This window comes from Anguilla rostrata, chromosome 14 (assembly GCF_018555375.3).
Source record: "Anguilla rostrata isolate EN2019 chromosome 14, ASM1855537v3, whole genome shotgun sequence".
NCBI lineage: Eukaryota > Metazoa > Chordata > Actinopteri > Anguilliformes > Anguillidae > Anguilla > Anguilla rostrata.
The window spans coordinates 16,824,992-16,842,952 of NC_057946.1; the positions used below are offsets into that span (position 1 = coordinate 16,824,992).

Here is a 17,961-nt window from a genome sequence, read left to right on the forward strand (position 1 = left end):
ATCGAAGTGAAGCACGGCTTCATGCAATTTTATCACTGAAATTCAATAAGTGTGGAGTTACAAGTGAAGTAAGGTTTATCAGATCTCACAAGGACTTTCTGTTCTTTCAGTATTCCAATAGAATTACAGCAGTTTGCACAGTCAGAGCACTGGAGCCCTGTTGGTCATTTTCATAAAACTATGATAGTTTCATAACCAGGACAACATTTGTGTTGTGTGTAAAGGATCAATGGCTCTTCTCTGGAAAGTATTATCTGCAGATTACCTGGCAATTACTATTAAACTGCTCATTCAAATTGTAATGATAAGATTTTAGCTTGAAGTAGGTCAAATCTTTAAAAGTTAACCATATAAAAATGTGTATCTGGATGCACCAAGCACACTCTCAGTCAATGGCCCTTTGCTGGGTTGAATTACAAATGCATAGTACAACACTTCCTGTGTTTTTCACCTCTTAGTTTTGCCCTAGGTGCCTTTTAAATGAGAGTATATAGTATGTTTGGTAATGCTGAAGCCTTGTTATCTCCGGAACCATGCAGACCGATTTCTCTGTGAAGCCATTTGCAAACAGCTTGAGCTCAGTGAGTCTCTGCAATGTGGGGAGTCTTGTTTGCTGTTGCCTTGTGTGAATGCACAGTCAGTATTTTTAGGTCCAGGATTAACTGTGCTATACGTGATTCAGCAGTGATTCATCCCTGATGCAGTTTTGTGCCGAGGACTAATCTCTGGCTCCGCGTCTGTGTCTCCTTCCTTCAGGTGAATTTATCAAGGCCCTGTACGAGTCAGATGAGAATTGTGAGGTAGACCCTTCCAGGTGTTCCTCAGGAGACCTGCCTGAGCACCAGAGCAACCTGAAGATGTGCTGTGAGCTGGCCTTCTGCAAGATCATCAACTCCTACTGGTAACTGTAATAATGCTCACCTTTAGTAATAGTGCTTATCTCTAGTAAAACGTCTCTGCTTATGTTGGTCATTGTGTTAATGCTGCCCGGTCTAATCATTTCCTGCTGGCAAGTAAGGTACTAATGTTGTTTGTAAGAATCGATTCCTATTAGGGATACTTTCATTGGCAAATTGAAAAATAATGAAAAACATGTAGGACAATAGGAAAAAGTACTGATATGAAAAACAGTGGTGCACTGTGGCTTTAAGAAGCACGAGTGACAAAAATGTAAGCCTCGATACGATGCACACATAAAAATGTCTGATCAAGAGATAAAGAAAATTAAGTCCCATGGGGATTTTTTGTAGGAATACAAGGAATAAACAAAAGTTAAATGCAAGCTTTATTATAGTGCTAGTACTGTCACATGGCACTGATTGATGTACTCATTCACACCATAAATAAGTCCACACTAGAAGCGAGTGACATGTCTAATGAAGGTAGAATTACCTTGCCAGATGCATCATGCTGCTATATTCAAATAAAAAAGCAGCTAACAGACAACTGTTTAAGCGAACCTACTTTCATTTGTGTTCTGAAAATGAAAATTTAGCTGTAGAAAATCACCTACATTTTCAGGTATAGAGAAGGATTAACAGGATTAACATGCTAATTACATATAGCATTATCCATGGTTAATTTAAAACATTTTATTGGTTATAACAAAGCCAACAATGCAATAACCTAAATTTAGAGGGATCATATGTCAAGTGTGGCATAGTTATATTAGGCAAAACACCATTAATTGACATTGTATATGGTCCAAATTTAATGATCAAATGTTGTTTCATAGTTTTAAAGGCCACCTGATAAGAATTGACCCTGCTAACTGATAAACAAATTTGAGCTGGTGCTATAATAATACTAGAGACTTTCTATAAGAGAATATACAGTGAGCTCCATAATGTTTGGGGCAAAGGCATATTTTTCTTGATTTGGCTCTGTGCTCCATAGTATTAGATTTGTAATGAAACTGATCAGATGCACTGTAGTTATTGGGTGACTATGTATTAGAAGTGCTGTAATTCCTCCATGGTGAAACCAAAATGCATAAAAACATAACCTTAAATAAAAGCTTAGAATGTGCACTTTAACGACATGTGAATTGTTGCATTGCAAATCTAAAATTGTGGAGTACAGAGCCAAATTCGAGAAAAAAATGTCTTTGTCCAAAACAATATGGAGCTCACTGTATACTGCAGATTATGTCCCTGTCCCAAGCTCAATTATTTTATTTATATCTGTGCCTCCTGAACTCCTTTACATTTTCACTGGTGGAAACTCCTTAACGCAACAATGAGGAAAGCTGTATTCTTTATCACATATTTAATTTAACAATGAATACAACTCACTAATGGTAACCAATAGCACTGATCATAATCACCTTTTCTGTCTAATTTATATAATGCCTCCTACTCATACAGTACATATAGTGTATGTATATGTAGTGTTGATTGTGACTAGCCAATGTAAAGGGCAGAGAGTTGAATTTATCAGCAACAGAAAATTCCATGTTTTTATCTGTAAAGCTGACCTTTTTTCAGAAAGGGGCCCTGCTGTTCCTGTTTGACAGCATTGGAATTAGACCACCGGGACCTGCCTGACCGTATCTGTCAGGAATTCGCACAAGGAATAAAAGCCAGAAGGAGGAATTCTGTGCCTTTTATCAGTGAACTAAGAGCAGTTTTAAGGTCTACTGCAGGGAATCCCAGCGTGGTATCTCCAGGCTAGTTTGAGGTGTTATAGACATACCACAAAAATGGAAATGGTATTCAGTTGGCTTGTCAAACTTTACTGTACCTCAAGCAATGATTATGTGTAAAGTACAACGTGGTCTTTTATTCATGGAACATCCATGTTTTTTAAAATAACTGCAAGTGTAATACAAAGATGGTCATGTCAGTGTTCAGATTATAATCTATTTCCTTGCTATGTATAGCGAACATCCATGTCGAAACTACTCAGGAACTCTTATCGATCCTTGTTAAAATTACACAAGACTTTGTTCGCAAACACATTTTGTTCCTGTGAATAGCTATTGCACTTAACTATTGAAAGAATTGAGAGCACAAGCTGGTTTTGGCTGGTTAAATATGTGACTGTTGGCTGTGTCCCCCGACAGTGTTTTCCCACGTGAGCTGAAGGAGGTGTTCGCATCATGGCGACAGGAGTGCAGTAACCGGGGGAGACCAGACATCAGCGAGCGGCTCATCAGTGCCTCCCTTTTCCTGCGCTTCTTGTGTCCAGCAATCATGTCCCCGTCACTGTTCAACCTGATGCAGGAATACCCCGATGACCGCACCGCACGCACGCTCACCCTCATCGCCAAGGTCACCCAGAACCTGGCCAACTTTGCAAAGTAAGTGTGTTTGCCAGCGTGTGTGTGTGCGCCAGTGTGTCTGTACAGAATGTTTGTGCATATCTGTATGTGTGCCCACGTGTGTATGTGCCTGTTGCGCAGCTCTTGCTCACAACCGAGTGTGTATTCCTTCCAGGGTGTTAACTGTGACTGGTTCTCCCGGACAGGTTTGGCAATAAGGAAGAATACATGTCCTTTATGAACCAGTTCCTGGAGCATGAGTGGACCAACATGCAACGCTTCCTGTTGGAGATTTCCAACCCAGAGACCATCTCCAATACGGCAGGGTTCGAGGGTTACATTGACCTAGGCCGAGAGCTGTCTACTCTGCACTCCCTGCTGTCAGAGGTGGTCTCCCAGCTGGAGCAGGTGCATTACCAGGGCCTGGGCATCATCTGGGGGATTACAAATGTTTTTTAGTGCTGGTGATAAATAGTAAGTTACAGACTATGGGCTCATTTGGGGCTATAAAGATTTACATCAGTATAAACAATTATCCCTTCAGAAATGGTTTGTAAAAGGTCATAATAGTAGAAGGGGACATAACGGAAATTAGCAAAAGGTAAATTCCATACAGACATTTGGAAAACATTTTTCAGGCAGAGAGTAGTCAATGTGTGGAATAGCCTGCCAGGTCACGTAGTAGAGGCAGAAACTCTGGGGATTTTCAAGACCAGGCTTGAAACTTCCCTCTAGGGTTTCAACACACTTGTCCCTGGTTACGGTTATACACTTTGTTGTATGTCGCTCTGGATAAGAGCGTCTGCTAAATGCCTGTAATGTAATGAAACAGTGTTAGATAGTATCTAGTCTGTAGGTAATCACAGCACTAGGTACAATTTAGTCAGGAAAATGGCGAGCATTGTTGGGATGAAAGGCCTGTTCCTGTCATTACGTTGGTATGTTATGTTGTTATTTTATGTTATAATGCACACATTCCAATTGTAAGAGGTTTTTGGTAAACTTTTTTTAAGGTAAATAACTTTCAGAGACAACACCCATGCTCCCAAGTCACTAAAAACTGCCAGTGGAATGCTATTGTGGCTGTTTTTTGCTCCTTTTGCTTTTGTACTTTTTAAACCCCATCAATCCGGCACATACACTGAGATTTCATTATTATTTTCAGCACCCAGAGCCATGGGCACACACTCTGAGCCATCAATTATAACTATGTCAGACTCTTAGTCTGACACAAGGCCTCTAACTCTAAAAAAAAAAAAAAAAAAGAAAGAAAAAAACATACAGAAAAACAGAAAAAAAATATTTTATCTGGAACAAAAAGTCGTTAAAGGTGCAGTAATCGAAAAAAAGTGTGATTTTAATTATTGAAAGAAAGTGTGATTTTATTTTGAGAAACTAGACCAAAAGCATTGAGGAAAAACCGCCTCTGTAAAATAAGCTTTAAAATATAACTTTAAAAAGTGCAGCGACTTTATTTACTTTTTTGAGTTTACTTACTTTTCAGAGGCAATTTTTCCTCAAGGATTTCTGCCTAGTGTTTGCCTACCTGCCTTACCTTACCAATGAGCACCTGTCATTCCCAGATGTAAGGGGCACTTATTTTTTAGTTCCTTGATTCATTTGGAAAAAGACCTTCAAACTGAGGTCTCACAGCAAAGACTGACCCATTTTAGGATTTTGTGCCAACTTCTGCTCTTAATCATTTAAGTAGTCCAATCATTTATTTTTTCCAACAAGTCATACACCCTCCAGGCCTGAAGTTCTGCAACCTGGTTGTTAGGGGCAATGAAACAATTAAGGATATATCCAGGTTATGGCTTGCTTTGAAATTCAGTCACAGAAAAATTGGGATTCATAGATCATAGAATAAGAGTAAATCGTAGTATCAACTGGTCGAGTAAAAAAAAACCCCATATATATCAAAAACATGCCTCCCAAATTATGATGATTTTGCTTTCATGTCTGGAGGAGGTGCTGGAGGGTTCCCAAAGTAATGGCAGATATATGTGTAAATGCCAACCGAGGTAGGAATGAGAGGACAAAAGTGCAGACATAAATAATATGACTATTCTCAAAATCATCTATATTTAAAATGTGTAAGAACGTGTTGGAGGAACTACAATCAAATAGCATCTGGCCCTCTGTTAAGTCCTTCAAAGCATTTCAGGAAACTCCCCATGAACCTCATCACTTAACAGTTCACTGTTAATGGGACTAGTAAAAAGTTCTGTTTTGTGTTTGTTCTTTGTTTTTCTTTTTTGGATGCATCTTCCATTCCTCAGCTTACAGTATGATTGGAGAATGACAGAGTCCAGCCCATTGTACTGCTTTGATTACGTTCCAGTTAATGGGCATTAAGGAGTTTGTCATTGAATTATGTTATTACCAGCACTGTTTCTGATGGTGTTTGGTGCTTGAACTTTCTTATTTATGTTTTTGATGAAAAGAACAATAGAAGATGCTGTATGGTCTTGTAGAGATCAATGTGGAAGAACTTGACTGGCCAGCACCTCAACCCCATCCGACACCTTTAGAATCAATTGTAAAGCTTACTGCAAGCCAGGCCTAATCGCCCAATCAGTGCCCAGCCTCACTAATGCTCCTCTGGCTGAATGGAAGCAAATCCCTGCAGCAATGCTCCAACATGAAGTATAAAGCCTTCCCAGAAGAGTGGAGGTTGTTATAGCAGCAAAAGGTGAACCAACTCCATATTAATGCCTATAATTTTGAATGAGATGTCAGTTGTCAGTTGTCCACGCAGGTTTGGCCATGTAGTGTACAGTATGTCATTATTAAATGGCATAAGTTTAGTTTTTTAATCATAGACAAACTATTGTTGGCAAACTAGCTGTTTGAGGTATTAAAGGTATACTTCAGGAAAGAATTCCTTGAAACTTTGAATCAGGACCGCCACCACTAACCTGCCGAAATGGCATGCTGCGACAGCTGTTTCTGATGTTTGTTTGTTTTGTTTTTTGAAGGCATAAACCACAGAAAATTGATTACCCAGAAAAAACCTGCAACTATTTTGAATCTGACATCCGGCCAGATTAATTCATAGGCATTAGAAAAAGGCAAAGACAGACAACCAAGTATGCCGCATATATGTTATGCAATTTACAGTTGAAAAGCAGTACTGGTCCAAAATCAAGGCTCACCGATTCCAGTGTTTGAAGTACAAATAAGCATTGGTGAAATATTATCATATCCTTGTGGAAGAAAATGTCCCCTCAGGTGATTTCACTTCAAATGCCGCATATAAAATCAAAGTAGAGGTCCTCAAGGTTTCACTTAATTAGGATCTATTTTTTGTAGCGGCCTTTGAATTGAGAACTTTCAGAAATGAATACCAGACAATCATGGGTGTGAGGTCCGCAGTGAGCCTGAATCTTTGCCCCCTTCTCACTCCAGAGCACGGCCTCCAAGCTGGGCCCACTGCCTCGCATCCTGCGGGACGTGAACTCGGCACTGACCAACCCCTCCAGCGTCCAGATGTCCATCCCCACAGAGCGCGTGGCGTCCCCCCCTGGAGCCAGCTGCAGCATCTCCACCGGCCTGCAGAAGATGGTAATCGAAAACGACTTGTCCGGGTAAGGACCAAAAATCACTGATCATTGTTATGGTCTGTATAACTAGGCCAAAATATACATGCTATGTACGTCATGATATCCGATTGCTAGCTTTATGGATACTGGGGCCTTGGCTGTTTTTTTATCTGAAAGAAGTCATTACCAAGTCATTAAATAGTAAGGCTGTATTTTAATCGATGCACAGTTCCCTCTGTGGATTAACAATGTTCATCTAGATGCATATATTTTTACAGTAAATGCGCACCCGGTGATTGTCCCATGGTCACTTGCGATCAATGAGGATAATTAAGCGCTCACTCGATGGCTTTATTTGAAAGCCACTGTCATCTCTTTATCTCGTTGAGTTAAGGTGGTCCCACAGAGATTTATAGAGGACATTGTGAATACTCTTGGAGTCTGTCTTAATTGCAGACTATTTACAGTGAAAAGCTGACTGGAGCGAGACAGTTTGTGGCTGTCAAGATTACGAGGAAATAAATCACCTGGCCACTGTAATTGTTTTTAGACAATAAAGCCACAGTCTACCTTTTTCTTGTGAGGGAAAGGTGGGTCTCGATAGATCTGCAAATGAGAAAATTCCATTGGAAAAGAAACTCTGCCTCCACAGCTCTGAGCATGACAGACATTCTCGTTTAGTGTCCCATTTCTCTTCTGTCCCTGAAACAATTTGAGTCGCACTCGTTCTCCAGCTTTTCCTCAGTGTCTAGTGGTAGATAGAAAAGGGCAGCTCTGCAGGATGGAAGCAGCCCGATTCGATCGCAGCACCTGCGTCCGTGTTTCAGCTGCAGAAGCAGCGTGCTGGATCGAGCCTTCCTCACTCTGCCGTTTATCTCCATGTTTCAGATTGGTGGACTTCACTCGCCTGCCATCGCCAACCCCCGAAAACAAGGACCTGTTCTTTGTGACGCGGAACTCTGGGGTGCAGCAGTCGCCAGCCCGCAGCTCCAGCTACTCTGAGGCCAACGAGCCGGACATGCAGATGCCCAACGGCAGCAAGAGCCTCTCCATGGTGGACCTCCAGGACAACCGTAGCCTGGAGAGCGGCCCCAACACCTCAGTCAGCGACGTGCTCAATGACAGCCAATCACCAATTGGCCCTGTGGGTGGGGGGGTGTGGTCTGCCCGGACGCCTCAGGGCAACACCACTGCCGGGCCCACCTTGAGGAGGGCGGGGCAGACCCCCACCACACCCAGTTCTGAGAACGTTCCAGGCCGGCCACAGCTGCTGGCCCCTTTGTCCTTCCAAAACCCGGTGTACCAGATGGCGGCAGGGCTGCCCGTGTCACCGCGGGGTGTGGGTGACTCTGGGTCCGAGTGCCACAGCTCTGTGAGCTCCCAGAGCAACAACGAGGATGGGGCGGCGGGCAAACACGGCTTCCTCAACCACGGCGGAGGAGGTGGGGGCAGCAGCGGGGAGGACTTTACACGCCGCTCCGGAGAGTACACCCGCCGGCAGATATCCCTCACCGAATCCCAGCACCAGCCCACTGTCCCGCGGCAGAACAGCGCTGGGCCCCAGCGCCGGATAGACCAGCCCCCGCCCCCGACTGTCACCAGGGGGCGCACCCCTCCCAACCTGCTCAACACTGCACCCTACCCCCGTCCCTCCAGCGGCAGCATGATGTCATCGTCTCCTGATTGGCCAGGGAGTGGGGCGCGTCTACGCCAGCAGTCATCGTCCTCCAAGGGGGACAGTCCCGAAACAAAGCAACGTACCCAGCACAAACAGGTGAGGGGGACCCACAACAGGGCTTCAGCTCCACAAAAACATTCTTCCTTCTTTTTTGGCCTCTGTACTATACAATGCATCATTGCCCAACTGGTATATTGAGGGCGTTTAAGATTCTTTGTTACTTCTTTATTACCTTATTACTTCCACATGAGCATGAGCCTGATAAATGTTAAAGTTGAGGAATATCATCATCATTCTGCTTCTCATGTAAAGGACATACTAGCTGTCCATGGAAAATACGTAGTTACAATTTATTATATACAGTGACCTTCAGTTCCTTGAACTTATATTATTTTGTGTTTCTGAAAGCTAACATTACTATGAATTTCTGAATATTAAAGAAACTAGCAATTCCTCTCAGTTTTTAATATGCATACATCAAGTTTTGTCAGGAATTAGTTGCTTTAATAATAATGATATTTTATGTATTTTTGGTAGTTTATGTTGCAGTTATCATTTAACGTGCATGCAATATTTAATAGAGACTTTCCATATAAAATGTATTTGCAAATTAAGCCTTTTTTGGACCTAACAAAAACAAAGCATTTCAGGGCTTTATGAATGGGTCAGAATGCCAAAACAAAGTCCTTGCCTTGGTTTCATCATCATAGAACAGCTTTTTATAATTGGAAAAGCATTCTGAGAAGAGCCGAACCGGCTTCAGCCCTCCTGCTAAGGTGATAAGGAATCACATGCATGACTGGGCTGATCTGGCCTTGTGGCCTTGTGCCTTCAGGAGGCTGGGAGTGAAGTAGACAGACGGAGTGAATAGTGTGCAGGGGAGGTGGTGCGGGGCCATGATTAAATGCCTATTCTTATTGTTGAGGCTGCTCCTTAGAAGCCATGTGAATGAATCTTCATTAAAGCCTGATCAAGCAGACCCTAACTTAAGTTTAGGTTTAACTGCACAGGGCTTACCTTAGAAAACGTTATCTCTCTCTTTCTCTCTCTCTCTCTCTCTCTATATATATATATATATATATATATATATATATACACACACACACCTCCATAATGTTTGGGACAAACACATTTTTAAAATTTATTTAGCCCTGTACTCCAAAATTTCAGATTTATAATTAAACAATTCACATATGGTTCAAGCGGACATTCTTAGCTTTTATTTAAGGGTACTTATACACCTTTTCAACCATGTAGAAATTACAGAACTTTTTACATCCCCCCCCCCATTTCAGGGAACCATAATGTTTGGGACATATTAATGTTATGTAAATTAAAGTAGTCATATTTAGTACTTTGTCATAGACTGCAAAGGCAATCAAAAGCCTAGATCAAGACTAGATACTGAGAGCTCTCTTATACCTGCACTAAAGAAGCAATTGAACACACCTGACTAATCAGAAGCACTTGTGAAGTCATTCGTCCCAAAAATTGTGGTGCCCTGAAATGGGGGACTATGTATAAACAGTGTTGTCATTTCTTTATTGTGAAACCAAAATGTAAATACCCTTAAAAAAGAAAAATGTAAGTACCCTTAAAAAAATAAAAATACCCTTTAATAAAAGCCGAGAATCTGCACTTGTGTCACATGTGTCAATGAAGACATGTGACCCAGTTCTAGTGGCAGCCACACATGCCTGATCATTACCTCCGCCCTGTTTCACAGATGAAGGGGGGGTTGCTTTGGAGCATGATCAATTCCTTTCTCCACACTTTCCTCCTTCCATCACTTTGGTACAGGTTAATAAGACTTTGTTCCAGAACTCTACAGTACTTGTATTTACTTTTTTTTTTTTTTTTTTAGAAAACTCTAACCCTTTAACCTGGCCATTCTGTTCTTGAGCCTTACCAGTAGTTTGCGTCTTGCGGTGAACCCATTGAGGTTATGCTGGTGAAGTCTTCTGTGTATGATAGTGTTTGACACATCTACGCCTACTTCCTGGAGAGTGATCTTGATCTGTTTGGCTGTTGAAAAGGGGTTTTTCTTCACAACTGGATGTATTTTTCAGTCATCCGCTACAGTGTTGTTGCATGGTCTACCAGGTTGTTTGCTCACCAGTGCATGCGTGCAATGTTTCAAACAGTTGATTTGCACAACCCCAATATTTTGTATATGTCTCAAATTGATTAATTCTGATTTTTCAGCCTCATGATGGTTTGCTTTACTGGCGCTGAAACTTGTTTGGTCCTCATGTTGAAAATCCTACACACAGTCAACTCTCGACCTTTTGTCATGAATGCATGAACTAATGAGGCAACGACACAGCTGGCAAAGAAACAGAAGAGCAGTCAATTTTCCAATTACTTTTGCTCCCCTCAAATGGGGTGATTATGTTTAAAAAGGGCAGTAATTCTACAATGATCATTCCAATATGGATGTAAATACCCTCAAATTAAAACTGACATTTCAGTTTCAATTTCAAATCCGGTGTGTTGGAGTATACCATAACTACAGAGCCGAAACAACACAAATTGTGTCACTGTCCCAATAATTTAGCATTTAACTGGAATACACACACACACACACACATAGACACACACACACATACAAGTCTATATGTAATTATTGCTAATATCTCTGCTCATTTTTTTCATTAATTTTTTCTCACATATTTTTCTCTTAAGTCCTAATTTATGTTAATTCTTATCCTCTCTCCTTTTCCCCCTGTCCCTTGCTCTCTTTCTCTGTAAATCAAGTGATTGATGGACCAGTTAGGTACTGTAGATTATTGGCTTGATGCTTTGCTCTGTGATGGACTGAAATCAAGTTTAAAAATATTTAATTTTATATTATGACTTCTTAATTGAAAAGAGGACAAACTGCTGTTTTTGTAAAATCACTGACTCGTTTCAGGCCGTAGTGCATTGCCATAGTACATAATGAGAATGTTTAGAGCAGAAATGTCTTTTCTATAACAATGTCCTCAGGAGCTCAAGGCTGAATTTGGAATGTATTGGGGTAATTACTCTGATAACAACTATAATCAGCATGATTGTTAGCCTATTGTATTTAACGGGGATGAAAGTGTTCATCACAATTAAAAGCTCAGGGCTAATCCTTCTCACACAGTAGCAATGAAGCTCTAAGCCACAGTGCATCCCTGTTACACTCCAATGACTTCAGGACAACTGGGAATTTTGCAACCAGAGATGCGTTAGATTTCAGGAAGGGTTTGTTTGCAGAAGGGGGAGGAAGAGAAGAGGCCGCAGGGATGAGGTCATTTGCCCTCTTCTAGTCCTGTCACCATGAGTGGGGGGGGGGCACATCCTGATGGAGTGTAGGGTCACATATGGCAATGGGAGTAGAAGGAGGTGGGTTAGAGTTCTATGAAATGAATGGGTGTGTGTGAGATAGAGTAAGCCTCACGTGTGTTATTGATTATGTATGTTATTGAGCCCCACACTAGTAATGGTGATATGCTAGTCAGCGGATCATTTTAATTGGTTGTAATTATAGACAGTGGTCGATCATTGTCCTCAGCTAGTGCAGTTTCAGAGGTTGAAGGTTGCAGCAAAGGCATCCCAGCCCCCACAATGCATTGCTTTCCCTCAGGAACTAATTGATTGATGGAATCCCAGGCCCATGTGTAGTCATGCAGGCTTGATTGTCATGGTTAGGCATGGTGCACTTCCTTCCATGTTCATGCACTTCCTAACCACTAGTGGGTGGTCTACAGTGTTGTGGTCAAAAAGATAATAATTATAATTTCAAAATCCTGGTGTTTGTACTGAATGAAAATCGAAATGCTGAATTTTAGCGAGAAAGCCAATGTTTCAGTATTAGATTTTAAAGCAGGTCTGGACCTATGCTATATGACCAAAAGTATCTGGACACCCCTTGGTCTGGGGCTGTTTTTCATGTTTTGGGCTAGGCCCCTTGGTTTTTTCAAGAACAACGAATTTGACTGGCCTGCACAGAGCCCTGACCTCAACGCCATCCAACACCGTTGGGATCAATTTGAAAGGCAACTGCAAGCCAGGACTAATCGCCCAATCATTGCCCAACCTCACTGATGCTCTTCTGGCTGAATGGAAGCAAATCCCTGCAGCAATGCTCCAACATCTAGTATAAAGCCTTCCGAGAAGAGTGGAGGTTGTTATAGCAGCAAAGTGTAGATCAACTCCATATTAATACTAATGATTTTGGATGAGATGTTGGATGTCAGGTGTCCACATGCCTTTGGCCATGTAGTGTATGTAAGAAAAAACTAAATGGTTTCTTTGATCACTGGACAATAATTGTTTTCCTTGTCAGTTTATTGCAGTTGTTAATACTTCATGGGCTCTCAGCAAAAACAGTATGAACATTATATGAACCACTGTGAAAAGCAAAACTTGGATTTAGCGCTCACCAGGGTTTTGTTGAAGACTCAGCCTATATCAAAATATTCCCAGTTCACTATACAAAGGGACTCTGTAATTAAACCCTGTCATTAACACTTAAACTCATAAGTTTTTAATTGTTGAGAATTGCTTCCATTCCAAATCTCTGGCTTCAGTTCCTCTTTTAAATCTACGTCTGCATCTTTCTCCCTCACAGGCTTCATCTTCACACATGTGCCAGAGTATCACTTACAGCTGTATGGATTATTTAACCACCAGATGATCAAAATTGAACGTTGGCTTCATTTAAATATCAACATTGATCATTTACATATCTCCACTTACATATCTAGATCCTAATTAACTTAGTTAGCCTTGTCAATTGCACCAACTCAGGGACTTCCTCCTCGAATACATGTGGCCTCTTTGTGGGGAAAAACCTACGTTTATTAACCAGTGAGAATTTTTAGCGTCCAGGCTCTTGTTTGTGATCCACGTGACGACAGATGGACAGGTTGAGCTAAACTGTCCCACGCCACCCCACCCCTCCACGCTTCCAGCACCTGCACGCCCTGCTTCAGACTGCATTCCCATTGCAGCTGCTTTCTTTTCATTTTTAATGCGGTTTTTATTTCCTTCATTTCCTTGCTTTCTTGCTGTCCTTTTTTTTCCACCAGCAAGCTCATGTGTTTATTGTGTTGGTTCCACTAGGCCCCCTCCCCAGTGAACCCCCATGCTCTGGACCGCACCGCCGCCTGGCTATTGAATATGAATGTGCAGTATTTAGATCACGAGGGAATTGACCCAGATTCCAAACACAGGGACGACCTCAGAAACACAGAGGAGCTCACTCAGATCGAGAAGGTAAATTCACCTCCCCCTTACCCCTACTCCCCTCCTCCTCCCCGTCCTAACTCCTCCCTAAATACTAACCCACCCTGAACTATCCCTCTCCCCACCTCTCAAAAAATAACAAACCAAACCCACACCCCTTTAGTGAAAAAAGTAAATAGAGTTTGCATGGTCTCTCTAACTGTTTTTAAAGTTTTGTCAGTTACAGAGGATATTAATTGGTATCAACATGGCAGACAAATATGGTGGTGGAATTATTTATACTGTAAGAATATGAATGTTGACTTATCAATTAATTTTACTATTATTCTTACTCTACTGCACTAGTGTTTGTAAAAGTGGAAACCGTCATAGTAGCAGCAGTAAAGGCATGCTAAGGTATATGTAGGAAAGGCTATATTAAGTTATAGTAAGATACATGTAGCCTCTAAAATGTGATTAGGTATAAAAGAAGGTGCTCTGTGCTCCCTTTTGTGCATTTAAAGTAACACACTGTGAGCAAATCACCATACACCACTCTCAGTGAGTGGTGTGTTCATTGTCCGGTAATCCTGTACGTCTACCTGTACCTGGGTAACCCTGTACCTGTACCTTTACCTGGCTAAACCAATGCCTGTTCTTCATCTGTACCTGGGTAAAACCTACGAGAGCCCCTTGGCCAGCAGCCCATAAGCTTATTCACTTCATAAGACTGCAGCATTCACATTCCAGATCCACCTCATCCAGCCTAAAATCGAATGTGCCAGAGGCTCCCTCCCCCACCCCCCTCATGCGGATTACTGATGTGAGATTCCAGTCACACAGACAGTGGGAGCAGCATGCATCTTTCATGCCATCCCTTGCGTGTGCAGTTCACACACGCGGTACGACGTCCCTGGAGGCATGAGGTGTACAGTAGCATGGGAGGTTATGCAGTCACTTGTAATGGTGGAGTGTGATGCTAGGGAGTAAGTGCTTATCCAGACCAGCTCATTCAAAAACACCCCTCCATGTACATCCATACATGCTGGACGTCTGCAACCAAAGTGTTATGGGTATCTCCATGGAGACTCCAAAGTGGCTTTTCTAACTGCTTAATTTCATCCATATTTCTGGTTTGTTTTTAATTACTTGGTATTTTTCTCTTTTTTTCATAAATATGATGTATTTTTTTCATTTTCTCTGTACAAGAAAAAGGTGATGTAACTTTATGTGATCTAATGTCATAATTTATATAACAGTATATAAACTGGGTCAACACCTCCTTGTGGCCCAGGCCTTTGTTCAATCCCCTCAGTTTTTAACTGTTTAATAATAGCCACGGTATTAATCACATAAATTGTCTGTAGTTATTTTTGAGAATGAGCACATAAACAAGACGTGTTTGATTATTAGTCACTGTAGAGGAAAAACAGGTCAACACTCTTTCTATTTTAATCGTGTATGATATTGACAAAATATTCTGAAACTCAGCACTCAAAATAGAGACAGTCCCATTTGAACAGCATGCTCTCTGGCAGTCTGCTGTCGCGCCAACGACATTGTGACATCAGTCAATGTTGGGGAATGTTTAAACAATGTTCTACCTCTGCCTGCTATGCTTGGTCGTATTTTTGTTGATATTCACACTTTACACAATGACAATGTGAGGTAAGTGCCATTTTGGGGCAAAGCCATGGAGTGCACTCTGGGCCTGGTTTCCATCCAGTTTTAAACAAGGCTGAGAAGCTATAGGAAACTGGCAGGAACCAAAGTCATTCTGTGGGCATTCAAGGCCATTTCAAGTCAGACTGTTCCAGCAACAAGCAAGGAACCAGCAAGCCAACAGACAGGTTGGAAACAGCCACAATTCATAGGGCCACTTCTTTATTTGAAGTCAAAAACATGAAAGAATGCTAAATCTGGTGTCATTCCTCGAAATCGCATAGAGGGTCTTCTACATGGCAGGTGTTGCAGGAAGCATATGGAGGCTGAAAGGAGTCGAGACGAGGGAGCAATTGAACGGAGGAGAGCCTTTATAAATGAAAGATGAAAGTGTGTGAATTTGACACTGAATTATCCCAGTGTTGTAATTGTGGCTGTCAGACGCGGGACATGTGGACCAGCAGTGTGGATGTGCGGAGAAGGGCAGAGCTCCTACTAATCACCCTCACTGAAGGCCTGGCTGTGCCGCGCTCCCCTGCAGCACTCGCCCCGACTGCTCTTTATGAATTATACAGCACCACCTTACCACCACCAACGCACACGTCGTGCCTCCATGGCATCCAGAGCAGTCACAGGAACTCTGGGCTAGGAACAGGCAGGCATGATGTCATAAACCAAGTAAACAAGTGGAGCTATTAAATGATCACATCAATCACAGGTCTTAAATAAATAAACAGATAAATACTTGGTTCAAGTGAATCTCCCATTCAACTGAACCAGTAATTGTCAATACAATAATAGTGACCCATGGCTTATTTGGGCTTTCTTTATGCATTGTGCACAGTTTCCATAGAACTATCATTTAGAGTCAACGTCCCTCTCAGATATCATCGGCAGTGCCAGGAACGTTTCTTTTATTGACGCAATAAAGATGGCTGTTCTTTGCCTTGTAAATCTTTATAACAGTCTACTGGGCCAACGTTTTCTCACATCTTTTAAAGGAAAATTAATTTAGTATCATGATATACAGGATATCTAGCTTTTCTCAGGTCACTCTGCTGTCTGTGTGTGAGGAAATGAGGGCCTGTTTTATCAAGGAAGTTGCATGTTTTAAACAGAGTCCCTTGATTCTGGTAGGGCTTTCAGGCACCAGGCAATGACAAAGGCCCACCACTGTCTGTTACCAAGAGAATTTGTAGTCGACCCTTCAGTGACTAAATAAATCATAATATTCCTTTTCCAAATAAATTCCTTTCATACAGGTTTACTTCAGCCTAGAGGTCATACTGTTAGTGAATGCATATGAACATGCATCTGATCAACCAAAGAGTTACCTTGTAGCCCAATCTGTCTAGCTGGAATGAATCTATTCTATGTGCTCATTTTTCTTCTGTTTTTTTTTTTTTGGTTGTTTTCCAATAGGAGTATTAGAATTGGAAAAAGAAATTGTGCACACCAGGATGCTGGTGTGATAAGAATTTGAAATAAATTCACAGGATTCACAAAGCGTGTTTCTGATCTTCTCTGGAGGGTATTTTCCGAGTTCTGCTTTTTGACAGGTTGACCTTGCAGTTGTTGGATGTATATTTCTATAGATCTGTGAGGGATTTTCTTCTTTTTCTGGTTTCCCTGAGCCTGCAGCAATGTGCTTTAAAATGTCCCAGAGTTTTAGGACTGGAAGAGCCTTTTCTCACCCCCCACCCTAATATAGCCCTTTCACACAACCTCACTGCTAGCAGGGGGCTGAAGACATGGGCTAGGGGTCATGATCAGGAGCTCTGGTGATGAGGGTGGATTGCACAGGAAAACAGATTCACTTCTCTGAGCAATGGATTGTCTTTTGGGATCATTATTCTAATGATTTGTTCATGAGAGCGAGAAAATATCAAGGGACAAAAGAAGAGCAGAATTGCCTTCCACTGCGGGAAGATGATGACAATCGAGGCGTATTTACCCTGTGCCTGACCCAGCATTGTCTTGTCTCCGGTACCATGATCACGATGATGATGATAATTAGCGTGCTTTCTCCACTGCTTGTATCTCTCCAGTACCAGCAGGAGATAGCCATCCTGCAGGAGAAACTGCGGATCTCCACCCAGAAGCTGGAGGAGTACGAGTCCAGGTTGAAGGGTCAGGACGACCAGGCCCAGAAGATGCTGATGGAGTACCAGGCCCGGCTGGAGGAGTCTGAGGAGCGACTGCGCCGGCAGCAGGATGATAAGGAGCTGCAGATGAAGGGCATCATTAGCAGGTGAGCACCTCTGCTCTGGGTGTGGAGAGGAACATTGGCACTTTAGCAGAGGGGCTCAGGGGAGGTTCTAGAATATCTTGTAATGAGCTCACAACCCCATTAGCCACTCCACAAATCATTTTGTGACTTTGTTGCCTATACAGTACTTTCCCCTTTCTTGGTTTACTGTAGGGATTGAAAGGTTTAGTGGTTGAAATGTAAAGCTTAACTTCAAATTATAATTATTCAGCTATTTTGTGGGACAAATGAAACTGTATTTTTGGCCTTTTCTGAGTTGGAATTAATTACTGTTAATTCTCGTGTCTCTCCAGTTTGATATAAATAGAGCATATTTCCCTCCAGACCGGGGTGGTGTACACAATGCCAG

General features: G+C 42.0%; 1 protein-coding gene across 12 annotated transcripts in view; it reads left to right on the top strand.

Moving 5' to 3' along the window:
* Positions 1 to 17,961, top strand: part of LOC135239253 (disabled homolog 2-interacting protein-like) — a 247,700-nt gene that overhangs the window by 219,934 nt on the left and 9,805 nt on the right. For 11 of the 12 annotated variants that reach the window (XM_064307787.1, XM_064307788.1, XM_064307786.1 and 8 more), the window contains 7 exons: positions 757 to 901; positions 3,065 to 3,301; positions 3,469 to 3,670; positions 6,674 to 6,852; positions 7,696 to 8,581; positions 13,580 to 13,732; positions 17,392 to 17,594. In XM_064307787.1, coding sequence (XP_064163857.1) covers positions 757 to 901; positions 3,065 to 3,301; positions 3,469 to 3,670; positions 6,674 to 6,852; positions 7,696 to 8,581; positions 13,580 to 13,732; positions 17,392 to 17,594 — 2,005 coding nt within the window. The remainder of the gene's footprint in view (positions 1 to 756; positions 902 to 3,064; positions 3,302 to 3,468; positions 3,671 to 6,673; positions 6,853 to 7,695; positions 8,582 to 13,579; positions 13,733 to 17,391; positions 17,595 to 17,961) is intronic. The other variant, XM_064307789.1, reaches the window with a different exon arrangement.